This window comes from Dipodomys spectabilis, unplaced genomic scaffold (genome assembly GCF_019054845.1).
Source record: "Dipodomys spectabilis isolate Male_0828 unplaced genomic scaffold, ASM1905484v1 ptg000210l, whole genome shotgun sequence".
In the NCBI taxonomy this organism is placed as follows: Eukaryota; Metazoa; Chordata; class Mammalia; order Rodentia; family Heteromyidae; genus Dipodomys; species Dipodomys spectabilis.
Window position 1 is genome coordinate 3,994,206 of NW_024870887.1, and position 21,375 is coordinate 4,015,580.

The 21,375-nt window shown below is 43.7% G+C and overlaps 2 protein-coding genes across 3 annotated transcripts in view; one reads left to right on the top strand and one right to left on the bottom strand.

Moving 5' to 3' along the window:
* Nucleotides 1-720: 720 nt before the first annotated feature.
* Mrpl33 (mitochondrial ribosomal protein L33) lies at nt 721-10,175 on the top strand. Of its 2 annotated transcripts, XM_042696805.1 has the most exons (5): nt 721-797; nt 1,443-1,461; nt 3,358-3,464; nt 4,720-4,725; nt 9,887-10,175. In XM_042696805.1, the coding sequence occupies exons 1-5, from the start codon at nt 776-778 to the stop codon at nt 9,973-9,975; spliced, it is 243 nt and encodes an 80-aa protein (XP_042552739.1). In that variant the 5' UTR covers nt 721-775; the 3' UTR covers nt 9,976-10,175. The 2 variants fall into 2 exon arrangements, with proteins under 2 accessions (XP_042552739.1, XP_042552740.1); XM_042696806.1 differs by lacking the exon at nt 4,720-4,725 and having other exon boundaries at nt 9,882-10,175.
* A 1,615-nt stretch (nt 10,176-11,790) lies between these two features.
* The window catches only part of Rbks (ribokinase), a 66,818-nt gene continuing 57,233 nt past the window's right edge, over nt 11,791-21,375 (bottom strand). The window contains exon 8 of the mRNA XM_042696680.1: nt 11,791-12,042. Within this exon, the coding sequence (XP_042552614.1) occupies nt 11,869-12,042 (174 nt within the window). The 3' untranslated portion in view covers nt 11,791-11,868. The remainder of the gene's footprint in view (nt 12,043-21,375) is intronic.

A 21,375-nucleotide genomic window follows, 5' to 3' on the forward strand; every position in this document is an offset into this window, starting at 1 on the left:
AATTACAAGGAGGCAGGCACTAATAATAGTTAATAACATTTCCCAGGTGATCCCATTTAAGGTTGAGGACTACTGGGCAATTTAGGGAAATAGTGGGTGGGCATATTGTATTTTTCTATAAGGGATAAACCATAGGTTTTAGATGATTCTCAAAAGTGCTCTGTGACAACCCCCTCTGCCCTTTCTCCCTCTCAAGAGTAGCTCAGTGACGGGTCTGAAATAATAAACACAAAGAACATGCTAGTTAAGGAAATACCAAATATTTGTTGACTAAATAGGTCTGATAAGTAGGGGATTGTATATTGTTCCCAAAGGAATCTTTGAGGGGGCTGGAAATGTGGCTTGGTGGTAGAGTGCTTGCCTAGCATGCATGGAGCTCTGGGTTCGACTCCTCAGTACCACATACACACAAGAAGGTGGAAGTTCCTGTGGCTCAAGTGGTAGAGTGCTAGCTTTGAGCAAAAGCTCAGGGACAGTGCCCAGGCCCCGAGCTCAAGCCCCAGAACTGGCCAAAAAGAAAAAAGAAAAATAAGAGGAATGTTTGCGGGCCTTTGGGTGGCACAGGGAGCCACTGGCTGGCCCTCAATCACCAAAGGCCAAGCGAAGGATCCTACACCCCCAGCTCCCACAACCACGGAGGAGAGAACCGGGGCCCGAGGACTGGCAGGTTCCGGCTGGGGGCGTGGTTTTAGGAGATCCCAGAAATCCTCTTCCGGAATTGGCTGATGCCCCGGAAGCAATTGTTTGCCGGTCACGGTTCAGGGCTGTGGTCACTATGCTGCTCTCGGCCGTCTCCCGTAAGGGGGGGGGCCGGTGGTGGTGGCGGGACCCGCGGCGGGGGCGGGTGACCGCGCCGGGTGCTGCGGGGCGGTGAGGGCGGGCGGGGGCGCGGGGCCGTGTGGCGTCCCGGGGTCCCGGGCTCCGCCGAGCGGCTTCGCCGGAGGTAGGTCAGGCCGTGTGGGAAAGCCCTGCAGGGGCTCTGTCGGAGCGCGTCGATGTCCCAGCTGGAAGGATCGCAGGCTTTCTAACCCTAAAGACGAGGACCCTGTCCCGCGCGGGGCGCCGGAAGTGCCCGGGATCGCGCCTCCTGCAGGTCGGCCCGCCGCCTTGCGTGTGGTGCCCCTGCTCCACCGCCCCGGTTTCCAGAGTGATCTGTGCCACCAGAGGCTTGTTACAGTGCAGCCAGCTACACCCTACAAGAAAAAATGGGGCCAGTATTCCTTTAGGAAGACTTGAAAAGTATCCAGTCCACTGCAGTGAGGGCGCAAAGCATTGCGTTCCTCATTGTGTGGGTCTGATCAATCCTGGTCCTGTAAGATGCTCGTGGGTTCCCTGATATTGAGGAAGCATGCTTCATGAGTTAAATGTTTGTTTTTTTTTATATTACTGTTTATAAGAATAATAAACTTGTATTTTTTCTCTTTCAACCGTTACACAAAAAGTTGCCAAGAGCAAGTCAAAGTAAGTAAAAGTTTTTGTTTCATTTGCACTTTGTTTATGTGAGGTTTTATTAATCCAGTTGTAATTAGCATTTCTTTATATTAGACTAAGCATTTTGCCTTGATTGTCTTTTCCTTTTTTGTTTAATGCTGGCACTGGATCTTGAACTCAGGGCCTAAGCTCTGACCCTTAGCTTTTTTTGCTTAAGGCTTCTGCTTTACCACTTGAGCCACACCAACAGTTTGGGATTTTTGCTGGTTAATTGAAGATAAGAATTTCTTGGACTCTTCTTCCTGAGTTGGCCAGCCTCCTGAGTAGCTAGGATTACAGGTGTGAGTCACTGGTGCCTGACTTTAATTTTCTTAAAGTAGATCTAATTTTCTTAAAGTAGATCTGAGGGTTAATTGTTTATTTAATTATTTTGTCCTGATGAATTCTTTCAAGATATCCTGATGCTCCTTGACTTGTGATGGTGTTACCTCCTGAAAAACCCATCACAGGTTCAAAATATGGTGAGCTGAAATGCCTTTAGTAAACCTAACCTACAGAAGGTCACAGCTAGCATCCCAGTATGCTGTATTGGTTGCTTCCCCTGTGTCTTGGGGGTGACAGGGAGTAGTAGCAGCTGTCCAGCATCTCTAAAGGATCTTTACCTATTGCTACTCTGGTAAAAGGTATTTGAAGTCAGAATTCTGTCAAAAGCTCTGCATTCACATGATGGTATCAGGCTGAATATTTTATCTTTATTTGACTATTCAATAGTAGAATCATAATTTTTCTTACGTTATTATGTCTGAATCCCCACCTTTAGATTCTGTAAAAATCCTGTGCTTTTTTTGGGATCTAGAAGGGTCCCCTGCATTTCATGTTTTTATCATTTTGTGACATTTGTCATATATATATATTACCTTCAATTTTTATACACCAACTCACCTTGCATACTTTTAGCTAGTTTTTTTTTTTTTTTTTTGCTTTGTCAGTACTGGGGTTTGAACTCAGCATCTCACACTGGCTTGACAGTTGATTTTCAACTTGAGCCACACTTTCACCCTTGCTTTTTGATAGTTATTTTGGAGTCTTGTGGACTATCTGCCTAGTCTAGCTTTGAACTTCCATCCTCCAGGTATCAACCTTCTGAATAGGTCAGATTATTGACATAAGCAACTGGTGCCTGGATAGAGTAGCTTCCTGCAGTGTTTTTCACAGAGTTAGTTAGCACTGGGTAGATTTTTTTTTTTTTGGTCAGTCATGGGGCTTGAACTCTGGGCCTGAATGCTGTCCCTCACCTCTTCAGCTCAAGGCGAGTGCTCTACCATTTGAGCTACTGCACCACTTCCAGTTTTCCGAGTGGTTTATTGGAGATAATTGTCTCATGGACTTTCCAGCCCAGGCTGGCTTTGAACTATAATCCTCAGATCTCAGCCTCCTTAGTAGCTAGGATTACAGATGTGAGCCCCCAGTGCCTGGCTTGGGTAGATTTGTTTGAATGTTTCTTGAATAGATGACTGATTATTGTCTGTCTTAATCATTGTGCTGTACTGTGAAAGCAGTGGAGTGGTATGTAACATGGTCTGAAATAGTTGAAATTTGTTTTGTAATTACATGGGAAGTAACATGGTGTATGTGGGGAGACAAGACAAATGAAAAGTAACAGACAACACAGGTATTAAAAGCTGTAGTGACCACACACACTTGTTTTTTATTGATTAAGAAATCACTCAGGTCAAGACTAAACCTTGAAATTTGAATCAATTGAAAGTGGGTTTTATAGGCGTGTAGGTTGTCTTAGAACTGAACCTTCTTAGGGCCACCTGACATCTACAACCACTGTGATTCCACAGAGTTCAGAATGTGATCTCTACGCACAGCAGTTCAGTGTGTTTTCTCAGCTTGTAACAGTTTACTCTTTAATCTTAGAACCATTCTGGTGAAAATGGTCAGCCAAGCTGGGACAGGTTTCTCCTTCAACACCAAGAGAAGCCGACTCCGAGAGAAACTGACTCTTTTGCATTATGATCCAATTGGTAAGATTCAGAGAAGTGATTCCACAATATGTTCAAAGACCTTCAAAGCCTATCACCTTCTTTCTAGACTATTTGTCTGTGACAATTTTGTCACATGTACTGATCAGATGTGGCATAAGCCAAGATACCAGGCAGATTCTGTCCCTTTTGTCTTGGCATTTACAGTCTGGATGGAGAGGGAGAGGGGAAAAGTGACACTGATAAATGCTGTTAGCCAGAGATGATTGAGATGTGGAGATGTAGGAGGGAATGTGGATGGTAGGATGAGTTATATTAGCTAGGATAGTTAAGCAGAGTCTCCCAGTGGGGATTGTTTACCATGACAAGAAGGTGAGAAGGTGTAGGGTTCTAGTAGGGTTCTAGAAACAAAGGGTCTTGAGGAGGCCAGGGTGGTGTCTGACAATGGCATGTTCTGGGATCCAGATGTGAGTCAAAGGGACATATATACCTATGTGTTGGTGCACGAGGGCAGAGAAGTTGATTCCATTTTGTGCCATGTACCAAAATTCTGGATTATCTAGTCACGATCTCAGTAGGGAGAAATATTTATTTAAAGGAGATAAATGTGCCGAGCACTGGTGGCTTACGCCTGTAATCCTAGCTACTCAGGAGGCTGAGATCTGAGGATGGAGGTTCAAAGCCAGTCTGGGCAGAAACATCTTTGAGACCCTTACCTCCAGTGAACCACTAGAAAACCAGAAGTGGTGCTGTGGCTCAAGTGGTAGAGCACTTGCCTTGAGCTGAAATGCTGAGGGACAGCGCCCAGGCCCAGAGTTCAAGCCCTACAACTGCCTCCCAAAAAGATTAATGTTCCCCTGGCCAGTTGTCTACTCACAAACCAAGTAGAGTCAGAACCTGATGGCTGTTGGTAGAAGTCCATCCTGTTTCTGGATTTGGTGGACAGATTTGTATAAAATTAGCAAACAACTTTAAAACTTTCTCTGATTTTAATTCGTTTAGAGTTTATTTAGAAACTTGCACAGTACTAATTAGTGTTGCCCTTAAAAAATTTGAGTACTGGGGGTTGAACTTCGGGCCTTGTGTGCTGGAGGCAACAATTCTACTACTTGAGCAGTGCCTCCTGTTCTTTTTTTTTTTGGTCGGTCGTGGAGCTTGAACTCTGGGCCTGGGTCCTGTCCCTGCTCTCTTCAGCTCAGGGCAAGCACTCTACCGCTTGAGCCACAGCCACACTTCCGGTTTTCTAGTGGTTTATTGGAGATGAGAGTCTCACGGATGTTTCTGCCCAGGCTGGCTTTGAACAGTGGGCCTCAGATCACAGCCTCCTGAGTAGCTAGGATTACAGGCGTGAGCCACCGGCATCCGGCTCCTCCTGTTCTTTTGACTTCATTTTTGTGCCCTTCATAACTGCTTCTTAAAGGCAAGAGAAAGATTGTATAATATAAGATGTTAAAAAAAATCTCTTGAGAAGTCCAGTTGTCAGCTTAAAATTACTTGAATTCCATTCTTTAATAGCAATAAATTCCCTCATGGTTTTGTAGTGTTATTAATTTTAGTTATTTCAGAATAAAAAGGCAATTCTAGGTTGATAGTTGAGGATTAGAAGTCAATTTCAGGATGATTCTTCATTTGGAAAGTTATTGGTGTTTTTTTTTTTTTGGTGGTGGTACTAGGATTTGAACTTGGGCATTGTGCTTCTTAAGCATTTGCTACACTGCTTGATCCATTCTTTGAGCCTGAAAAATTTGTTACTGGATTGTTTTTTTTTTTCCTCTGCTTTTTTATGTTAATGGGTGGAAACTCAAAAAGTGATGAACTGTATAATAAAATAACTTGTGAATTTTTTTTTTTGGGAGGGGCGTAGGTTGTGGGTCTCAAGGCTACCTGTCTACCACTTTGAGCCACAGCTCCACTTCTGATTTTCTGGTGGTTAGTTGAAGATAAGGGTCTCACGGACTTTCCTGCCTGGGCTGGCTTTGAACTGTGATCCTCAGATCTCAGCCTCCTGAGTAGCTAGGATTATAGGCATGAACTACCAGTGCCCAGCTTTCTGTAATTTTCTTTTAGAGTGCATTTAGGAATTTGCACAGCACTAATTACTGTTGATGGAATAAACTTCTGTGGTAGTTTATGTGTACAAATGTATTGGAGTTTTCATCCATGTGGAGTAGGTAGTGGGAACTTAGCATTTGTCAAAGTTTTGAGATTGGGAAAAGGATACAGATGTAAACATTTTTGACCATGAGTTCAGAAAGTAGAAGGAAATATTCATATATAAATTTCAAATAGACAGGAATTTTTAGTAAGAAGGTCAGAGCTTTGCAGAGCCTTGCAGTATAGCAGAAGAGAATGTTCTGGAATAGGAAACTGCCATGTTTTCTGCCAATAGATGCTCTTGTAGACTTTTGTGATAAAGGTGTTTACCTTGAGGTCTGTCTAGAGTACCAGATAGTTTGATAGTTCTCTCATCATGTATTACTGTGATGAGTAAAGTTAGGTTTAGGATAATGTTTTGTCTATTTTATGAGTCAGATCAGGTTGAAAACATTTCATAGTGCTCTGTGACAAGAAGCAGCGATGTCATCCTCTGTCCTTTCCATTAGCTGCTTCTGGGCGCTGGTGGCTCACGCCTGTAGTCCTAGCTGCTCAGGAGGCTGAGAGCTGAGGACCATAGTTTGAAGCCAGCTCTGGCAGAAAAGTCTCTGTGAGATTCTTTTTTTTTTGGGGGGGGGGGGGTCCAGTTGTGGGGCCTGAACTCTGGGCCTGGGCGCTGTCCCTCAGCTCTTCAGCTCAAGGCTAGCGCTCTACCACTTGAACCACAGTGCCACTTCCGGCTTTTTTCTTTTGGCTTATGTGGTGCCGAGGAATCGAACCCAGGGCCTCATGCATGCAAGGCAAGTGCTCTACCACTGAGCCACGTTGCCAGCCCCGAGATTCTTTTTTTTTTTGTCTGTCATGGAGCCTGAATTCTGGGTCTGGGCACTGTCCCTCAGCTCTTCAGCTCAAGGCTAGTGCTCTACCACTTGAGCCACAGTGCCACTTCTGGCTTTTTCTGCTTATGTGGTGTTTAGGAATTTAACCCAGGGCCTCCTGCATGCAAGGCAAGCGCTCTACCACTGAGCCACCTTCCCAGCTCCCCTGTGAGATTCTTATCTCCAGTTAACCACTCAGAAACCAGAAGTGGAACTGTGGCTCAAAGTGGTAGTTCTAGCCTTGAGCAGAAGAGCTCAGGGACAGCACCCAGGCTGAGTTCATGCCCACAGCCCACCAAACAACCACCACCACCACCACCAGCACCACAACAACAAAACCCACAGAAAAAACACAGAAAAGCAAAACTAGCTGCTAATTTCCAAGGAGGAAGGATTAAAGGCTAAGGTGTAAGCTTATTAAACTGCTTATCATAAAGAGAATGAAAACTTGTCAGTTTCATTTCTATGGATGAGTAAACAAGGCAATGTAGACTTAACTGAGACAATGGATGTAGGTTAGCTGTAGGGAAAGAGCTTGACAGAATCATTGTTCTGTGAATTTAACAGCAAATATTTTGATAGAATTAATTTATATTTATGGTTGTGGATAGCAGCATGTCATTTCAGTTCAACTAGCACAAATTGAGTGCTTGTTGTGTATATGACAGCAAAGGAAATAGAGTTCTTTCTCATAAGGAGAAAAGAATATTCTTAGAAATGTGCTTAGAGACTCAGAGCTGACCAATAATGGAGCCAAAGTCTAAAACTAACCCTTCCAAATCCAAGTGCCCGCTCTTTCTACTACATGGGCACAGCTTCCTTTTCTAGAAACTTATTTTTTAAACAAAACCAGTGCTTTCCTTTGTGGTCAGCCCAGTATTAAAGCCTGGGAGCCCAAGGGTCTTTCCTGTCTCCTCCCATCATTCTAGTTTTAGTTTGTCCAAAAGCTGCTCCTTTAGAAGCCAACCTTTATTCTTTCTTTGAGGCCTCATGTAGCCAATGCTGTTGCCTTTATCTTAATGTTCTTGGGTGTGTGCATGTTCGACATTCACACAAGTACCTCATGGTGTATTAAGTTAGGCTTTCTTGCATCTTGTGGACTCCACATTGCCTTGAACAACTCCATGGACAAAGTGTTCTTTGAATTCAGTAGAGACAGAGGATGGAAGGGATTTTCCTGAATAAATAAAGCTGTGCTCTGTTAATCTTGACTAGCGACTTCTGGTTATGTTCATTTAAATAATTTGCTTCTTAGTTAAACAAGTTTCCTTTTACCTTTTTGTTTTTTTTTTTTTGAGTGGTGCCAGGGATGGAACTTAAAGCTTTTTTCCACGTTAGGTAGGCATTCTGCTGAGTTTAACCACACCCCCAGCTCCTTTTTAACTTCCATGTAGAAAAACTTGGAAAATATTTCTTCAACTAACAAGAATGTGTAATGGAAAAGTGTCATTTTTTTTGTCTTGTTTTTTTTGGGGGGTGCCAGTCCTGGAGCTTGAACTTGGGGCCTGGGAGCTGTCCCTGAGCTTCTTTGCTCAAGGTTAGTGCTCTACCATTTGAGGCACAGCTTTACTTCAGCTTTTTTTGTGCTTAATTGGCGATAGTCTCATGGGCTTTCCTGGACAGGTTGGCTTTGAACTTTGATCCTCATATCTCAGCCTCCTGAGTTGCTAGGATAACAGGAATAAGCCACCAGTGCCCAGTTTGAGGATTTCTTTAACTGTAGCTCTGCTGGACCAGAATTAGGATAGGGAAATCTCATTTATGGTGGAAACTAGTGAAGAGATGTTATGATTGGATTTTCCGTGGTGCATTTGTATTTTTTTTTTTGCCAAGAGGAATCAAGTTGGGAGGTGAGATGTGTGTGATACATGTGTGGGTAAGTATCATGTATGTAGAGGTTAATAATGGGCTGTTGGGACATTGTGGGACCTATGAAAACCTCACTTCCTAGCATCCAGCAGCCTCTCATGGCCCCCTCTCATGGGGGCCGACAGCACTTTGTTTTGATTTTGTTACAGGAGACGGTATTCTGTAATATTCACAATGTATCGTATTTTGTAAAACTAAAACATCTGGTTTGCGCATATTAAACTACCTCTGGAAATAGAGGTTCCATGGCATTTATTCTTTTCCTGGATTGCCATTTCTTTTGGGATTTGCTCAGTTCTGCTACTCCATTGCTGTAGTCCAGTTCTCAGCCTGTTCTTAATTATCTATGTTTCACGATTGGACATTATTTCCCATTTTTACACCCAATTTTTTTCTTTTTATTGCTTAAAAAATTATTTTCTTGTAAAGATGCTGTATAGAGGGGTTACAATGACATCATAGGGTAATGAGTACATTTCTTGTCAAGCATTGTTACCCTCTCCTTTGTTTTTCTCCTACTATCCCTTCCCTCCCCCACCTCCTCCACTCCCCACCCCCAAGTTGTAAAGTTCATTTCCAACATAGTGTCTTGTAAGTATCATTGTTGCAATGGGCCATCTGTGTCCTTGTTTCAGCATTTTGTTATTCCCTTTCCCCTTCCCAAATGAGATAAATGTAAATACAAGATGAAGTTACCAAAATCAAATAACAGTGACAACAGGGATATACCATAGGAGGAAGAACATACAAAAGAAACAAAGAAAAAAAATCACATAATACATTAAAAACAACAGCCAGGCACCAGAGGCTCACACCTATAGTCCTAGCTACTCAGGAGACTGAGATCTGAGGATTACGGTTCAAAGCCAGCCTGGGCAGCAAAGTCTGTGAGACTCTTATCTCCAATAAACCACCAGAAAACAGGAAGTGGCTCTGTGGCTCAAGTGGTAGAATATTGGCCTTGAGCTGAAGCCCCATGACTGACAATAAAAATAAAAAAATAAAAACAACAGCAAAGGAAAACCTCTTGTGTCCACATCTTGGGGTTCATTTCGCTTAGCATCATCTACATACATATGGTCCTATGTACATAGCTTTTGAGCTTTTCTGCTCATCTGATAAGATTATCCTAGACATAGACTAATTATTGCAAATAAGGGAAACTATGGGACCTATATTTCTTTGGGTCTGGCTTACTTCACTTAATATTTTTTCCAAGTCTTTCCATTTCCTAACAAATGGGCAGGTGTCATTTCTTTCTGATGGAAGCATAGAATTCCATTGTGTATATATACCACATTTTCTTGATCCATTCATCTACTGAGGGGCATCTGGGTTGGTTCCATATCTTAGCTATGGTGAATAATTCTTTTTATTGCTTTTTGAGGTACTGAGGATGCCACTGATGGAATGGTGGCTTGCTTTCTTTTTTTTTTTCCTGTACCATTTTCTCTTGTTTTCTCTAGTCTGCGATTGAGGACCTGTGTATTTGCAAATCAGCTCCATATTCATGTCAATGGAATAATAAACTTAAGAGAAAGGAGAAGACTTTGATAATGTGTATTGTAATAAAATATTTTTTAGTTTTCTGTTACAGCCTTTTTTTCTCCTTCCACAGTACAGAAAAAAGTCCTCTTCACAGAACTGAAAAAAATACGCTCTCTTTGAACAATGGATTAAACATGAGTTTGATTTATAAAGGAGAAGACTGAGGGTGGGGATACTGATTGAGAAATCCTGCAGCGAGTAATAAAGAAGAGGAAATGGTACAGCCTCACTGCCTCCTTTGATTTGAAGGCCATTGTGAAGGGAACAATGTAGTGAAAGGAAGGTCTTCAGGACAGATATCATTCTACCAATTATTTATCTTTCTGGATACTTTTATAGTCGTTAATAAAAAAGTATTAAAATAGCCTGTGCAATTGTCTCTTAGTATTTCCCACTACTGTTTGAAATGAAAAGAACATTACCAAGAAATAACCATTGCTTTATATAATAAAACATTATTCCCCCATGATGAGATTTGTATGAATTTCTTGGTTGCCCCTTGTACTTCGTAGAAAAGGCACAGTAGCACTCCAGGTGATCTTGGAAGAAATTCCCATGTAATAACTGCGATGGATGTCAAAGATAAGTGGGAAGAAGAATAAACCAAGTTTTTTTCTGGTTTTGATGTGTATTTGTATAAGTAGGAAGAATGCCAGTGACATATTCTCAAATCCAACAGCATACAGTTTTTTGTTTTTGGTAGGTCATGGGGCCTGAACTCTGGGCTTGGGCGCTATCCCTCAGCTCTTCAGCTCAAGGCTAGTGCTCTACCACTTGAGCCACAGTGCCACTCTGGCTTTTTCTGCTTAGTGGTACTGAGGAATCAAACCCAGGGCCTCATGCATGTAAGGCAAGCAATATCTACCACTAAGCTACCTTCCCAGCCCCAGTGTATAGAATTTTCTAAAAAGTGAGCTTTTGGCTGGGTGCCACTGGTTCTTGCCTATAATCCTAGCAACTCCAGGAGGCTGAGATCTGAGGATCACAGTTCAAAGCCAGTCCAGTCAGGGAAGTCTACGCCTCTCAGAAGTGGAGGTGTGGCTCAAGTGGTAGAACACTGGCTGTGAACAAAAAAGCACAGAGCAGTGCTCAGCCAGGGTTCAAGCCCCAAGACAGGCAACCCCCCAAAAAGGATTACAAAAGCTGCCTTTTTTCCCCTTTTTTGTACATTAAGTATTTGGCAATGTTTTGTGCTAGCCTTGGCCACAAGCATTAGGGAATCAATGGTGTCCCACAATGACAGGTGTCCTGCCTTTTGGCAAAATTTGTTTCTGGAGGAAATGCAGGAGCAGCTCTCTGGAAAGGGAATTAGTGATAAACAGTTGTTGAGTCTTAGGGGCTTGTGGTATTCTAGTCAAATCAGCTATTTTATGGCCTCTTGTGAAACTGTGGTTGGAAGTAGTAACAGGTGAGATCTTGGCTACTTTTATGCTAAAACTACTTTGTAGTCTTAGGTTACAAGAATCTTTTAGATGACTGTAGATACGCTAATATAGAAGGTATGGGACATGCATGGATCTCTTTAAAAAGAAAAGTAAAAGCTTAATATCTGGTCTAATGAATAACTTGTCTGTTTAGTCCTTGAGCTGAATGTAGCTCACAGGGTGTTTATATTTTTTTAATTGGTTACTGACTCATAAGCACTTGAGATATTTCAGTATCCAAATTTTGGATTACAAAACCATATATTTCACCTTAGGTGAAAAGTGACTGTCAGCTGTCTGAGAAGGTGCTTGGGGAAATCCAGTTCTGTGCCCTTTTTCCTTACTGACCATTCTCTGCTCTGGCTTGAGACACTGGTCCACCATAGTGTGTCAAATAGTGTTCACGTTTGCTAGCAATAGAATTTGCCGGTAGTCTCTTATAGTACTAATTTTTGTACAGATCCTGATGATGGAGTTTAATGCTTTTCTAGTTTAGTCGGCTTTGTAAGTGCATGGAAAGAAAAGGATAGTTACAAACTAGGAATTAAAAGAACATTTCTAGTAAGTGGTAGCTAAGAGTAGCTACTAAGAGTAGTACTTTTTATTTCAAGTTATATTTAGGGCTAGAAGCCATCAAAATAGAGTCGGTGGAAGGTCTTTTTTGTACGGATATGAAGACTGTGTTCCTGCAGTTTGCACGCTGACTGAGGCGATGAAATTGGACCTCTTCAGCATTTCTTCAAAGGACAGACTTGGGTAGTAAGCCAGGTAGAAGGCCAAGGCTCCCACAAAACTGTCACCAGCACCCTGTAATAGAAAGCATAGTTATAGTAAGCAAGTAGCTAATCTGTTGTCAAATTGCATAGTTAAAAAACAATTTTAGAATAGTTTATAGAAAAAGTGCAAGGACAGTACAGGGAGTTTCCATACTATCCCCTCCAATTTTTCTACATCTTCCTGTGGTACATTCTTCCTTAATTCTAATGGTCTGACATGAACTTAATATCAAGATGCTATCCATCTCACATTGAGTTGTTTTTGTAGACTGGAAGGCTAGGACAGTTTCTTAGACATTGTTTTTGATGACTTTGGTAGACCCAAGGTGGACTGGTCAGCTTATGTAGAATGGGCTCAACTGGGATGTGGATCTTTTTCTCTCCCATGTTTAGGCTGGTTTTTCATGTCAAGGATATACACAATGAACACTGATGTTAACCTTGATCACTTTGCCCCTCTTTTCATATTGTACTCATTAGAAGCAAATCACAAAGTACATTCTACTTATGTTCTGAAGCTATGTGTTAGCTTGAGGGTAAATTGTTCCACATAAATTGCTTTGAATTTTGTATGGGAGATCTCTATTCAATCATTTATATCAGTATGAACTCGTTTATTATCTGTGCTAAATTATCTAATATTTATTTTGTCGCTCAAATTGTTCCAGCTTTGGCCATTTGGAGATTTCTTGTAGTGTCCATCATTTTGTTTTTGAGTGCTTCTTCCTGACATAAGATGCCCTAGACTCTTTTTCTGTAGATCTTATCTACAGAATTAGCCATTAAATATGCATGCAAGAAGTAGAACCAGCCAGATGTTCTCCATCTAAATACAGGGACCTAGCAAGTTTTTTGTTTTCTAAGGCCTATGTTGGAGAAAACTATGGAAGAACTAACAACCATAAGAAACCACCATAAGAAAGTCTTTGGACCTCTGCCTTTAGACAGGGCAACCCCTAGTCATGTGTTCAGTTAACAAATTTAAAACAAATGTGGTTACATAGTCTCCCTTGAAAAAGTTTTTCCCAGATTGCTAGCTCCTATGTATATGTGTGTGTGCATGTGTGCATGCATGCGTGTGTGTGTGTGTGTGTGTGTGTGTGTGTGCGCTGGCACTGGGGCTCTTAACCTTTTTTTTTTTGCCAGTCCTAGGGCTTGAACTCAGGGCCTGGGTACTGACTCTGAGGGTTTTTTTTGCTCACGGCTAGCACTCTACCATTTGAGCCATAGGGCCTGCCACTTCTGGCTTTTTTCTGTTTATGTGGACCTAATGAATCAAACCCAGGGCTTCATGCATGCTAGGCAAGCACTCTACTACTAAGCCACATTCCCAGTCCCCTCTTCAGCTTTTTTTGCTCAGAGTTGGATCTCTACTGCTTGACCTCCAGTTCTGGTATTTTGCTGCTTAGTTGGAGATAAATGTTCTTGGGTATGTCTGTCCAGCCTGGTTTTGAACCTAGATCCTCATATCTCAACTGCCTGAGTAGGATTAAAGGTAAGAGTCATACTGTGCCTGACTCTAAAAGCTTTTATAAACAGAGACTGTTGCATCTTATAAGAGCCTTGGCATTAATTTTTTTCAGTTGCAGCCGCTATAATGAACTATGTCCCCATCACAGTGACTGACACCTAAAAGGAAGGAAGTCCAATGGATCAAGTGCTAACTAGTGCTAAATACTGTGGGATATTAAGAAAGACTAAACAGATACTCCCTGAAGTTCTTACAGAGTCCTTCTAGAGCAAGCCAGATTTCTCAAGAAAAGCCTCAGAAAAAGGACAGTGGGAGTTAGGAACAAAGTAAGCTTAGGAGACAAGGAATGGTCTTAAAGGAGTATGAAAATACATTCAGTGACAAGGAAATATATATGCCTTCATATCCGCAATCCTGTTCCCAGGATTCTTCAATAGAAGTAAAAGCGCTTGTAATTTAGGGATATATGTATATAAAGGTATTGACTGCTGCATTGCATACAAAGACAAATCAAAGGAAACTATCAGAAGGGAGAATGCATGTATAATCTTTGGCACATTCTTATGGAAAAGTATACAGCTTTCAGTTCCAGCTTTTTTGCTGGTTAACCACCAGTGAATCTTTCAGATTTATCTGCTCAGATTCTTCAAACTGAGATCCTTGTCTCAGCTTCCTGAGTAGCTAGGATTATAGGTGTGTGCCATGGTGCTCAGCTTGCCCTTGTTTTGAGCTCACCAAAAGTGAGATGCAGGAGGTTCCACTTTTCCTCAAAAAGAGGGCAGTCAAGCCACTGAGCACTGAAACAGAAGATGCCTTCAGTGACCTCCGATCTTTGGAAACTAGGGAATTGGATCAGAGACACTAAAGCACTTGTCACCTGCTCCCCTAGCTAATACATGTCAGAGGTACAATTTGCATTCAGATCTAGCCGATTCCATATGCTCTGTTCATATTATGTGAGGGTGGACAAGAAGAAATGCCATAACTATTTTTTATTTTTTTGTTGGTTTGTGGGGCTTGAACTGGGCTTAGGTGCTATCACTGTGCTCTTCAGTTCAAGTTGAGCACTCTACCACTTGAGCCACAGCACCACTTCCAGTTTTCTAGTGGTTTATTAGAGATAAGAGTCTCACGGACATTCGTGCCCAGGCCGGCTTTGAACTGCAATCCTCATATCTTAGCCTCCTGAGTAGCTAGGATTAAAGGGGTGAGCCACCGGCGCCCGGCTTTATTATTTATTTAGTCATGTATTTAATTATTTGTCAGTCATAGGGCTTGAACTCTGGGCCTGCATTCTTCAGCTCAAGGCACGTTCTACCACTTGAACCACAATGCCATCCATTTTTCTAGTGGTTTATTGGAGATTAGAGTATCACAGACTTTCCTGCCCGGGCTGGCTTTGAACCACGATCCTCAGATCTCCGCCTCCTGAGTAGCTAAGATTACAGGTGTGAGCCACCGGTGCCTGGCATTTTTTTATTTTTTGTTGGTCAGGGGGCCTGAACTCTGGGCCGGGGCGCTGTCCCTGAGCTCTTCAGCTCAAGGCTGGCTCTCTACCACTTGAACCACAGCACCACTTCTGGCTTTTGCTGCTTGTGTGGTGTTGAGGAATTGAACCCAGGGCGCATGCATGCAAGGCAAGCACTCTACCACTGAGCCACCTTCCCAGCCCTGCCATAACTCTTTGTAATTCTCTTAGGACCCTGAAAACTTTGTGCTGTCTAGAGTCTGGGACAATTTGAAAATACTTCAGGTAGAGACCACATCTGTCCCTTGTATCTCTATGGCTATCTTGCCCAGTGCTTCCCTTTCTGTGTTCTCTTCCCAAGATCTCTTCTAGGGTGGTTGGATGGCTTGGATGAACCACATATGACTTTTGTTAGTGGAAATGGAAGTCAGGTTGTCATGGCCTGGAGTTACTTGATATGCTATTGTTGGATCTATTTATACCACAAGGCTTTCAAGTGCCAATAAATTACTTGGCTGTTGATTCACATCTTTAGTATAACTATTTTTATACATTGGTATGCTTTTTTTTTTTTTAAAAAATGGAAAGTGCTTTAAAAGTAGAAGCTATATTGTATCACTGTGATTTTCCTGTAAGTAAAGTACTTTCCAATCAATCATTCTTAGAATAATGGAATAGTTCTCATTGATACAACTTGATGGTTTTAACCTTTTACTGAAAATTATTTTTGTGCCAAAAGGGTGATGGCATAATTCATTTTCCTTTGTACAATTACCCATGTGGCTACTGCTCTCTGCCTTCTTAGAATGATATCCTCTTAAGGAAGTGCTGTTCACAGAGAATGGGTGTGGCATTCTGAAATCCTTGCTTTCCTGAGTCTTCCAGTGGGCTAGTGGGAGAAGGGTTGAGGGCTGTAGGGCAGGAATGACACTCAGGAGGAGCAGCAGCTGGTGACATGGCCCCAAGGAACCTGAAGACCAGCAGTCAGGAGCTGGGAGTGGGGTTAGGGTGGGTAGTCTGTGCTACTGGTCCCTGAGACGATGTTGTCGTGGGAAGTTGGTCTCTCATTCCCCCCCCCACCCCTTCAAACCAATCTCTTTAGGTAAAGCCCCATGTCTGTGACCATGGGTCTGTGTCCTCAGTGAATTGATGTTACTATGTTACTATTGCTCAGGGCTTGTTCTCTGGCGAGTTAGGCACATGCTGACAAACTCTGTGCAGCTGGCAGCAAATGCCTGGAATGTGCCATGCCATTCCAGCAAAGCATACTCGCATGTGAATCCAAGTCTGGTGGTTCGCAGTGACTCTTTTCTGTGGTTCTGCTCAGCATCAGGTGCAGGGCCTGTGTTCACTAGGCTGGTGCTCTACCGCTTGAGCCATGACTCCAGCTGTTTTTTTCCTCCCTGGTATTTGGAGTCTAGTAAACTATTCTTCTCCAGCTGTCCTTAGCCATGAATCTCTACATTGCAGCCTCCTGAGTAGCTAGGATTATGGGTGTGAAGTACTGGTACATGAATGCTTTGTACATTTTTCACAGGACCCCATGGACAAAGGCATAGTTGGAACTGTGGTATACAATTATGCAACTGGCACTAAGCAAAGGTACCTGGTTGCGAGGGTGTTGTGGGTGGTTGACACATTCCACCACCCTCCCCCCATAAAAAGACCTGGTGCGATGTGCAGCCCCATCTCTGAAACTGTGGCCTCCAGTAAATCTTCCCCTCTGAATCAGGTATTTGTCACAGGGATGGAAAACTGAAGAACACAGGGTTGAGTGTGGGCCTGCATGCCATGCTCAGCTCACTGAGCTGTGAACCCAACCATGCAGAGGGGCAAATTCTAATTTGCACATAAGCCAGCAGCAGCCCTGTGGGGCCCTAATTGTAAAGCTGAGGAATCTGAGATTCAAGAGGAATCAACAACTTGTCCATATGAAAACGGCCTTGAATGGCAGCCAAACTTCACCCCCAGGTCATGTGTGTGGAGGACTTCAGCTGGATAATTCCTAGACCTACCTCCTACAGCACCAATCTCATGTGTAGATTCCATTGCCTGGCACTATGTTCACAGCTCTGCTTTCAATGCACCCTCCCAGCCTGGCACCTCTCCACAGGTGCTCACTGCCACCTCTCTGAGGGTAAAGAGAGTCCTCACCACCTCTCCTGAGACCTGGTGCCATGTGCAGCCCCAACTAACGTTAAGTGCTGACAGAAACAAGCACTGTGAGGACAGGTGCTGAGTGGTCAGGCGAGGAGCATGCCCGTAGGAGGGAAGGTAAGGGAACAGGCTTGTGAAAGTCTTAGTTTGCCAAATTCCAGCTGATAGAAAAGCTGGAAGGAGTGATGAGAGTATTAAGTGTGGTTGGGGGAGAGGGGGGCGGGACCCATCTGATGAAAACTGCCAAGGTAAGAACTTGGCAGGCAGCACAATAGCCCTCTGGGGAACCTGCAAGAATGATGTCATCCCCGAGGCTTCATTTGTCAGGAATCTGAACCCACGCGGGATGATTCAGAGCTCAAACTGCCCAGCGAGCCTAGCAGTTAAGAGTCCTGGCATTCTTCCTTGATGTCTTCACACATTCCATCTAACAAGAGGATGCCACTCGCTTTTCTTTTCAGAACCTCTCCTTCCACAGAGCTATGTGGAGCCCACACTGTGGATGTGAATTCCTCTGTCTGGCTTGTGGTTTTAGACACAAGGGAGGAGCAAATGGGATGAACCATGACTAAATCACAAGTCAATGTTCTTTCTTCTTAAAAAAGTGTCTGATGAGGGGTTCAGGGAAGACGTAAACTGCCAGAACGCCTGGTACTTTCCACACCCTGCAGGGGCCCAGATCTGACCTACAGTCTGTCTTGCTGTCCGCCCTGGGCTTAGGTTAGAATTTCCTCAGGGGAGAGTACTCAAGGAGGGCTGCACCCAATGCTTCTACAGAGCCCAGCTATGATGGACTTCACACAGTTCCTGTGGGCCTCTGCACTGGGCCAGCCCTGGGGAGGAAATGCCATTCTCTGTTCTCCCACAGGTCTGGCAGGCACAACCTCAGGGAAGCAGCAGGCCTTGGAACCTGTTGTTCATTCTATCATCTTTTAAGAATGGCCGAGTCATTGCTTCTCATCTGCAGTCAGTTTATTTCTATTCATGCAACCTAACTGGAAAAATGTTTTCTCAACTTGGACAAATGGTTTGGGGCCAGAAAGATCTGGGCTCTTGTAAGTCCAGATTTCACTACTACTACTACTGTGTGACTCACGGCAACTTACTCAACTCTTCTGTGTCTGCGTACTTATCTGTACATTAAGAACCCACCTCATAGGGCTGTTGTAAATACTGAATCAGATAATGGAATGTCAAAGGGCTCAACGTAGTGCCGAGCATGGATTGTGTTTCACAAGGGTGGGGCACATGAGGTGTATTATCTCATAGACCAGTTACTTTGGTCAGGCTTTGGAGTGGAGGCCCATGACGTAAGTCAGAAAGGCACAGACAGAGTTCTGTGCAACAAATGGGGTCACCACCCTAGGGCACATTTGGTAGTATTCAAGGGCAAGGGGGGCTGGATTTCTGTCCCATGTTCAGAGGGGAACTGGAGAAGCCAGTATCCTGTAGCTCTTGATTATGAGAGTTTCAGCAGTGATGGGATCTCATTCCTCTTTGGGGTCAGGAAGATGGGGACCCCAGAGAGGAGTGGGTTTAAACTGACCTTTAGAGTTGTGAGATGAGCTATGGAGAGTGAAAAGCATAAAGTCCCTCTAGTCAGTGTAGGACCGAGGAAGCCTGGCAAGTCTCATGCTTTCATTTGTGGACAAGGAGGGGTGTGTGTGTGTGTGTGTGTGTGTACCATGAGGGATTCTAGGCAGAGGCACAGAGCTGGGGTAGGTGGGCTGGAGGACAGCACAGAGGGTCTCCCTGTTGTACCTCCACTGCACTGTAGCTTGGAATCTCTTGCTTTTTCTACCACTGGGCAGATAGGCATCCCAGGGGAGGTGATGGAGAGTCCTGAGGGTGGCAGGCAGGCTGAAGGGATGGTGCTGAGCGCTGGGGTTTGGAGGGTATTTCTCTTGTAGTGCTGGAATAAGGTCAGGATTTATCGTGGTGAGTGGACATCAGGCAACCCAATCTGCCTTTTCCATGTGACTAACTTCAGCATTCACTGCAAAGTGAGCAGGAAGGCATTGCTGACAGCCCTGCTTTCATGCATTCTCAACTGGTTATCTCCTGGGATGGGTGTATGTGAAAAATCTTAACTGTTGTGGTGGTCTGTGGCTTTTCCAAAGGACTACACTGGATGTGTGTGTGTTTGTGTGTGCATGCACACACGCGTGCAAGTACATGCATGCATATAATATCCGTGGTAGTTATTTCATGGGGGAAGGTGATCAAGGAAAAAAAGAAAGTTTTTGGGGTACAGTAGTAATGTAAAAAAAAAAAAAGGTTGAGAAGGTTGAGACAAAACCAAGGCCTCCTGTTTCAAAGGACTGCCAGTGGCCCAGTCTTCTGGTGCATAAAGAAGCCTGAACCAGAACAGGGTACACTGTGAGGCACACAAGGCAGGTGGTGGTAGCTCCCTTTTTTCTTCTCATGGAGCCAGAAGTTCTGACATTTCCCAGCCAGATCTTCTCCTGTTTACTCCAATCTGCAGTCTCCATTGTCATCAATGAGACTTGGAGGTAAATTGAGCGTGAAGATGAGGCCAAGTGGGGCCTTGGACCTTCTCAACAGGCAGTCTGGAGTTCCTGCCTGCGCGGGAAAAACAGACCTGAGGAGATGCTGTTTACACCAGAGTGCACCTGTCAACCTATTCATTGCTTATCAGTGCATAGTTTCCTCAGAAGGGTGAGATCACATCCTGCCCATCTCAACTTTCCAGCCTTCCCAAACAAGAACACTTCATAAGCATCCTGACACTGAGAATCCTGATTTCTTATCATAATTGTGTAAGTGCTGTTGATTTTTCACTCTCAACAGATCTGTAGGGAATAGGACAAATCATTATGACACAGGTGTCCATGACTGCTTTTTATTGTTAATCACTTTCATTTAGGATAGTTAAATTCTAATTCTTTCAGTAGACTAGCTCCGCTTAAAAAACAGTTTTAAAAATTAGCAGTATTCTATACTTCTAAAAATATGTGATGAAGAGCAACTATTTTTTTTGTATATCAAGTGATTAGTATTTCAAATGAATCAAGCATGAAAGTACATGTAGCAAAATTTTTTTTTTTTTTTTTGACAGTCGTGGGGCTTGAACTCTGGGCCTGGGCGCTGTCCCTCAGCTCTTCAGCTCAAGGCGAGCGCTCTACCACTTGAGCTACAGCGCCACTTCCGGTTTTCTGGTGGTTTATTGGAGATAGGAGTCTCACGGTCTTTCTTGCCCGGGCTGGCTTTGAACCGCGATCCTCAGATCTCAGCCTCCTGAGTAGCTAGGATTACAGGCGTGAGCCACCAGCGCCCGGCTCTACATGTAGCAAATTTTTGATACATTTTTCAATTCTTTAAGTAGGAATAACTTTCCTTCACTGTAAAATGTATTAGCCATTTGATAAAGAGAAAACTTCTTTGTGGTACTGAGGATGAAACCTAGGGCTCCATTTATGCAAAGCAGGTACTCTATTGAATGTAGGGCCTTGCAACTCTGAGGCATTTGAACAATGTCCTCGGTCCTTTTTGTTTTGTTCACTTTTGAGATAGGGTCTTGGGAAGGTGAGGCTGGGGCGTGGGCTTGGGCTAGTCTGCACTGTGGTCCTCCTACTAAAGCACTTTTTTGTTGGTCATGGGATCTGAACTCAGGGCCAGGGCACTGTCCCTGAGCTTTTCTGCTCAAGGACGAGTGCCAGCCACTTTAACCACAGCTCCTCTTTCAGTTTTCTGGTGGGTAATTGGAGATAAGAGTCTCATAGACTTTCCTGCCCAGGCTGGCTTTGTAACCATGATCCTTAGACCTCAGCTTCCTGAGTAGCTAGGATTACAGGTGTGAGCTTTACTTAGCACTTTTTTCTTTTTCTTTTTGGTTGGTTGTGGGGCCTGAACTCTGGGTCTGGGCACTGTCCCTCAGCATTTCAGCTCAAGGCTAGTGCTCTACCACTTGAGCCACAGTGCCACTTCCGGCTTTTTCTGCTTATGTGGTACTGAGGAATCAAACCCAGGGCCTCATGCTGCAAGGCAAGCACTCTACCACTGAGCCACCTTCCCAGCTTCTACCTAGCACTTTTTAATGTAGTGAGTATGATGGATGAGCATGACAGCACACAAACTACTTTTTGGTGAGATAGGAGCTTGCTAACTCCCCTCCCCAGGCTTGCCCCAAATTGAGATCCTCTTAGTCTCTGCCACTCAAGTAGCTCAAATTACAGGTGTGAGCCATTGCACTTGGCCTATACCTAAGCTTTGGGAGGATATAATCCTCCCACTTATAAGTTGATGTT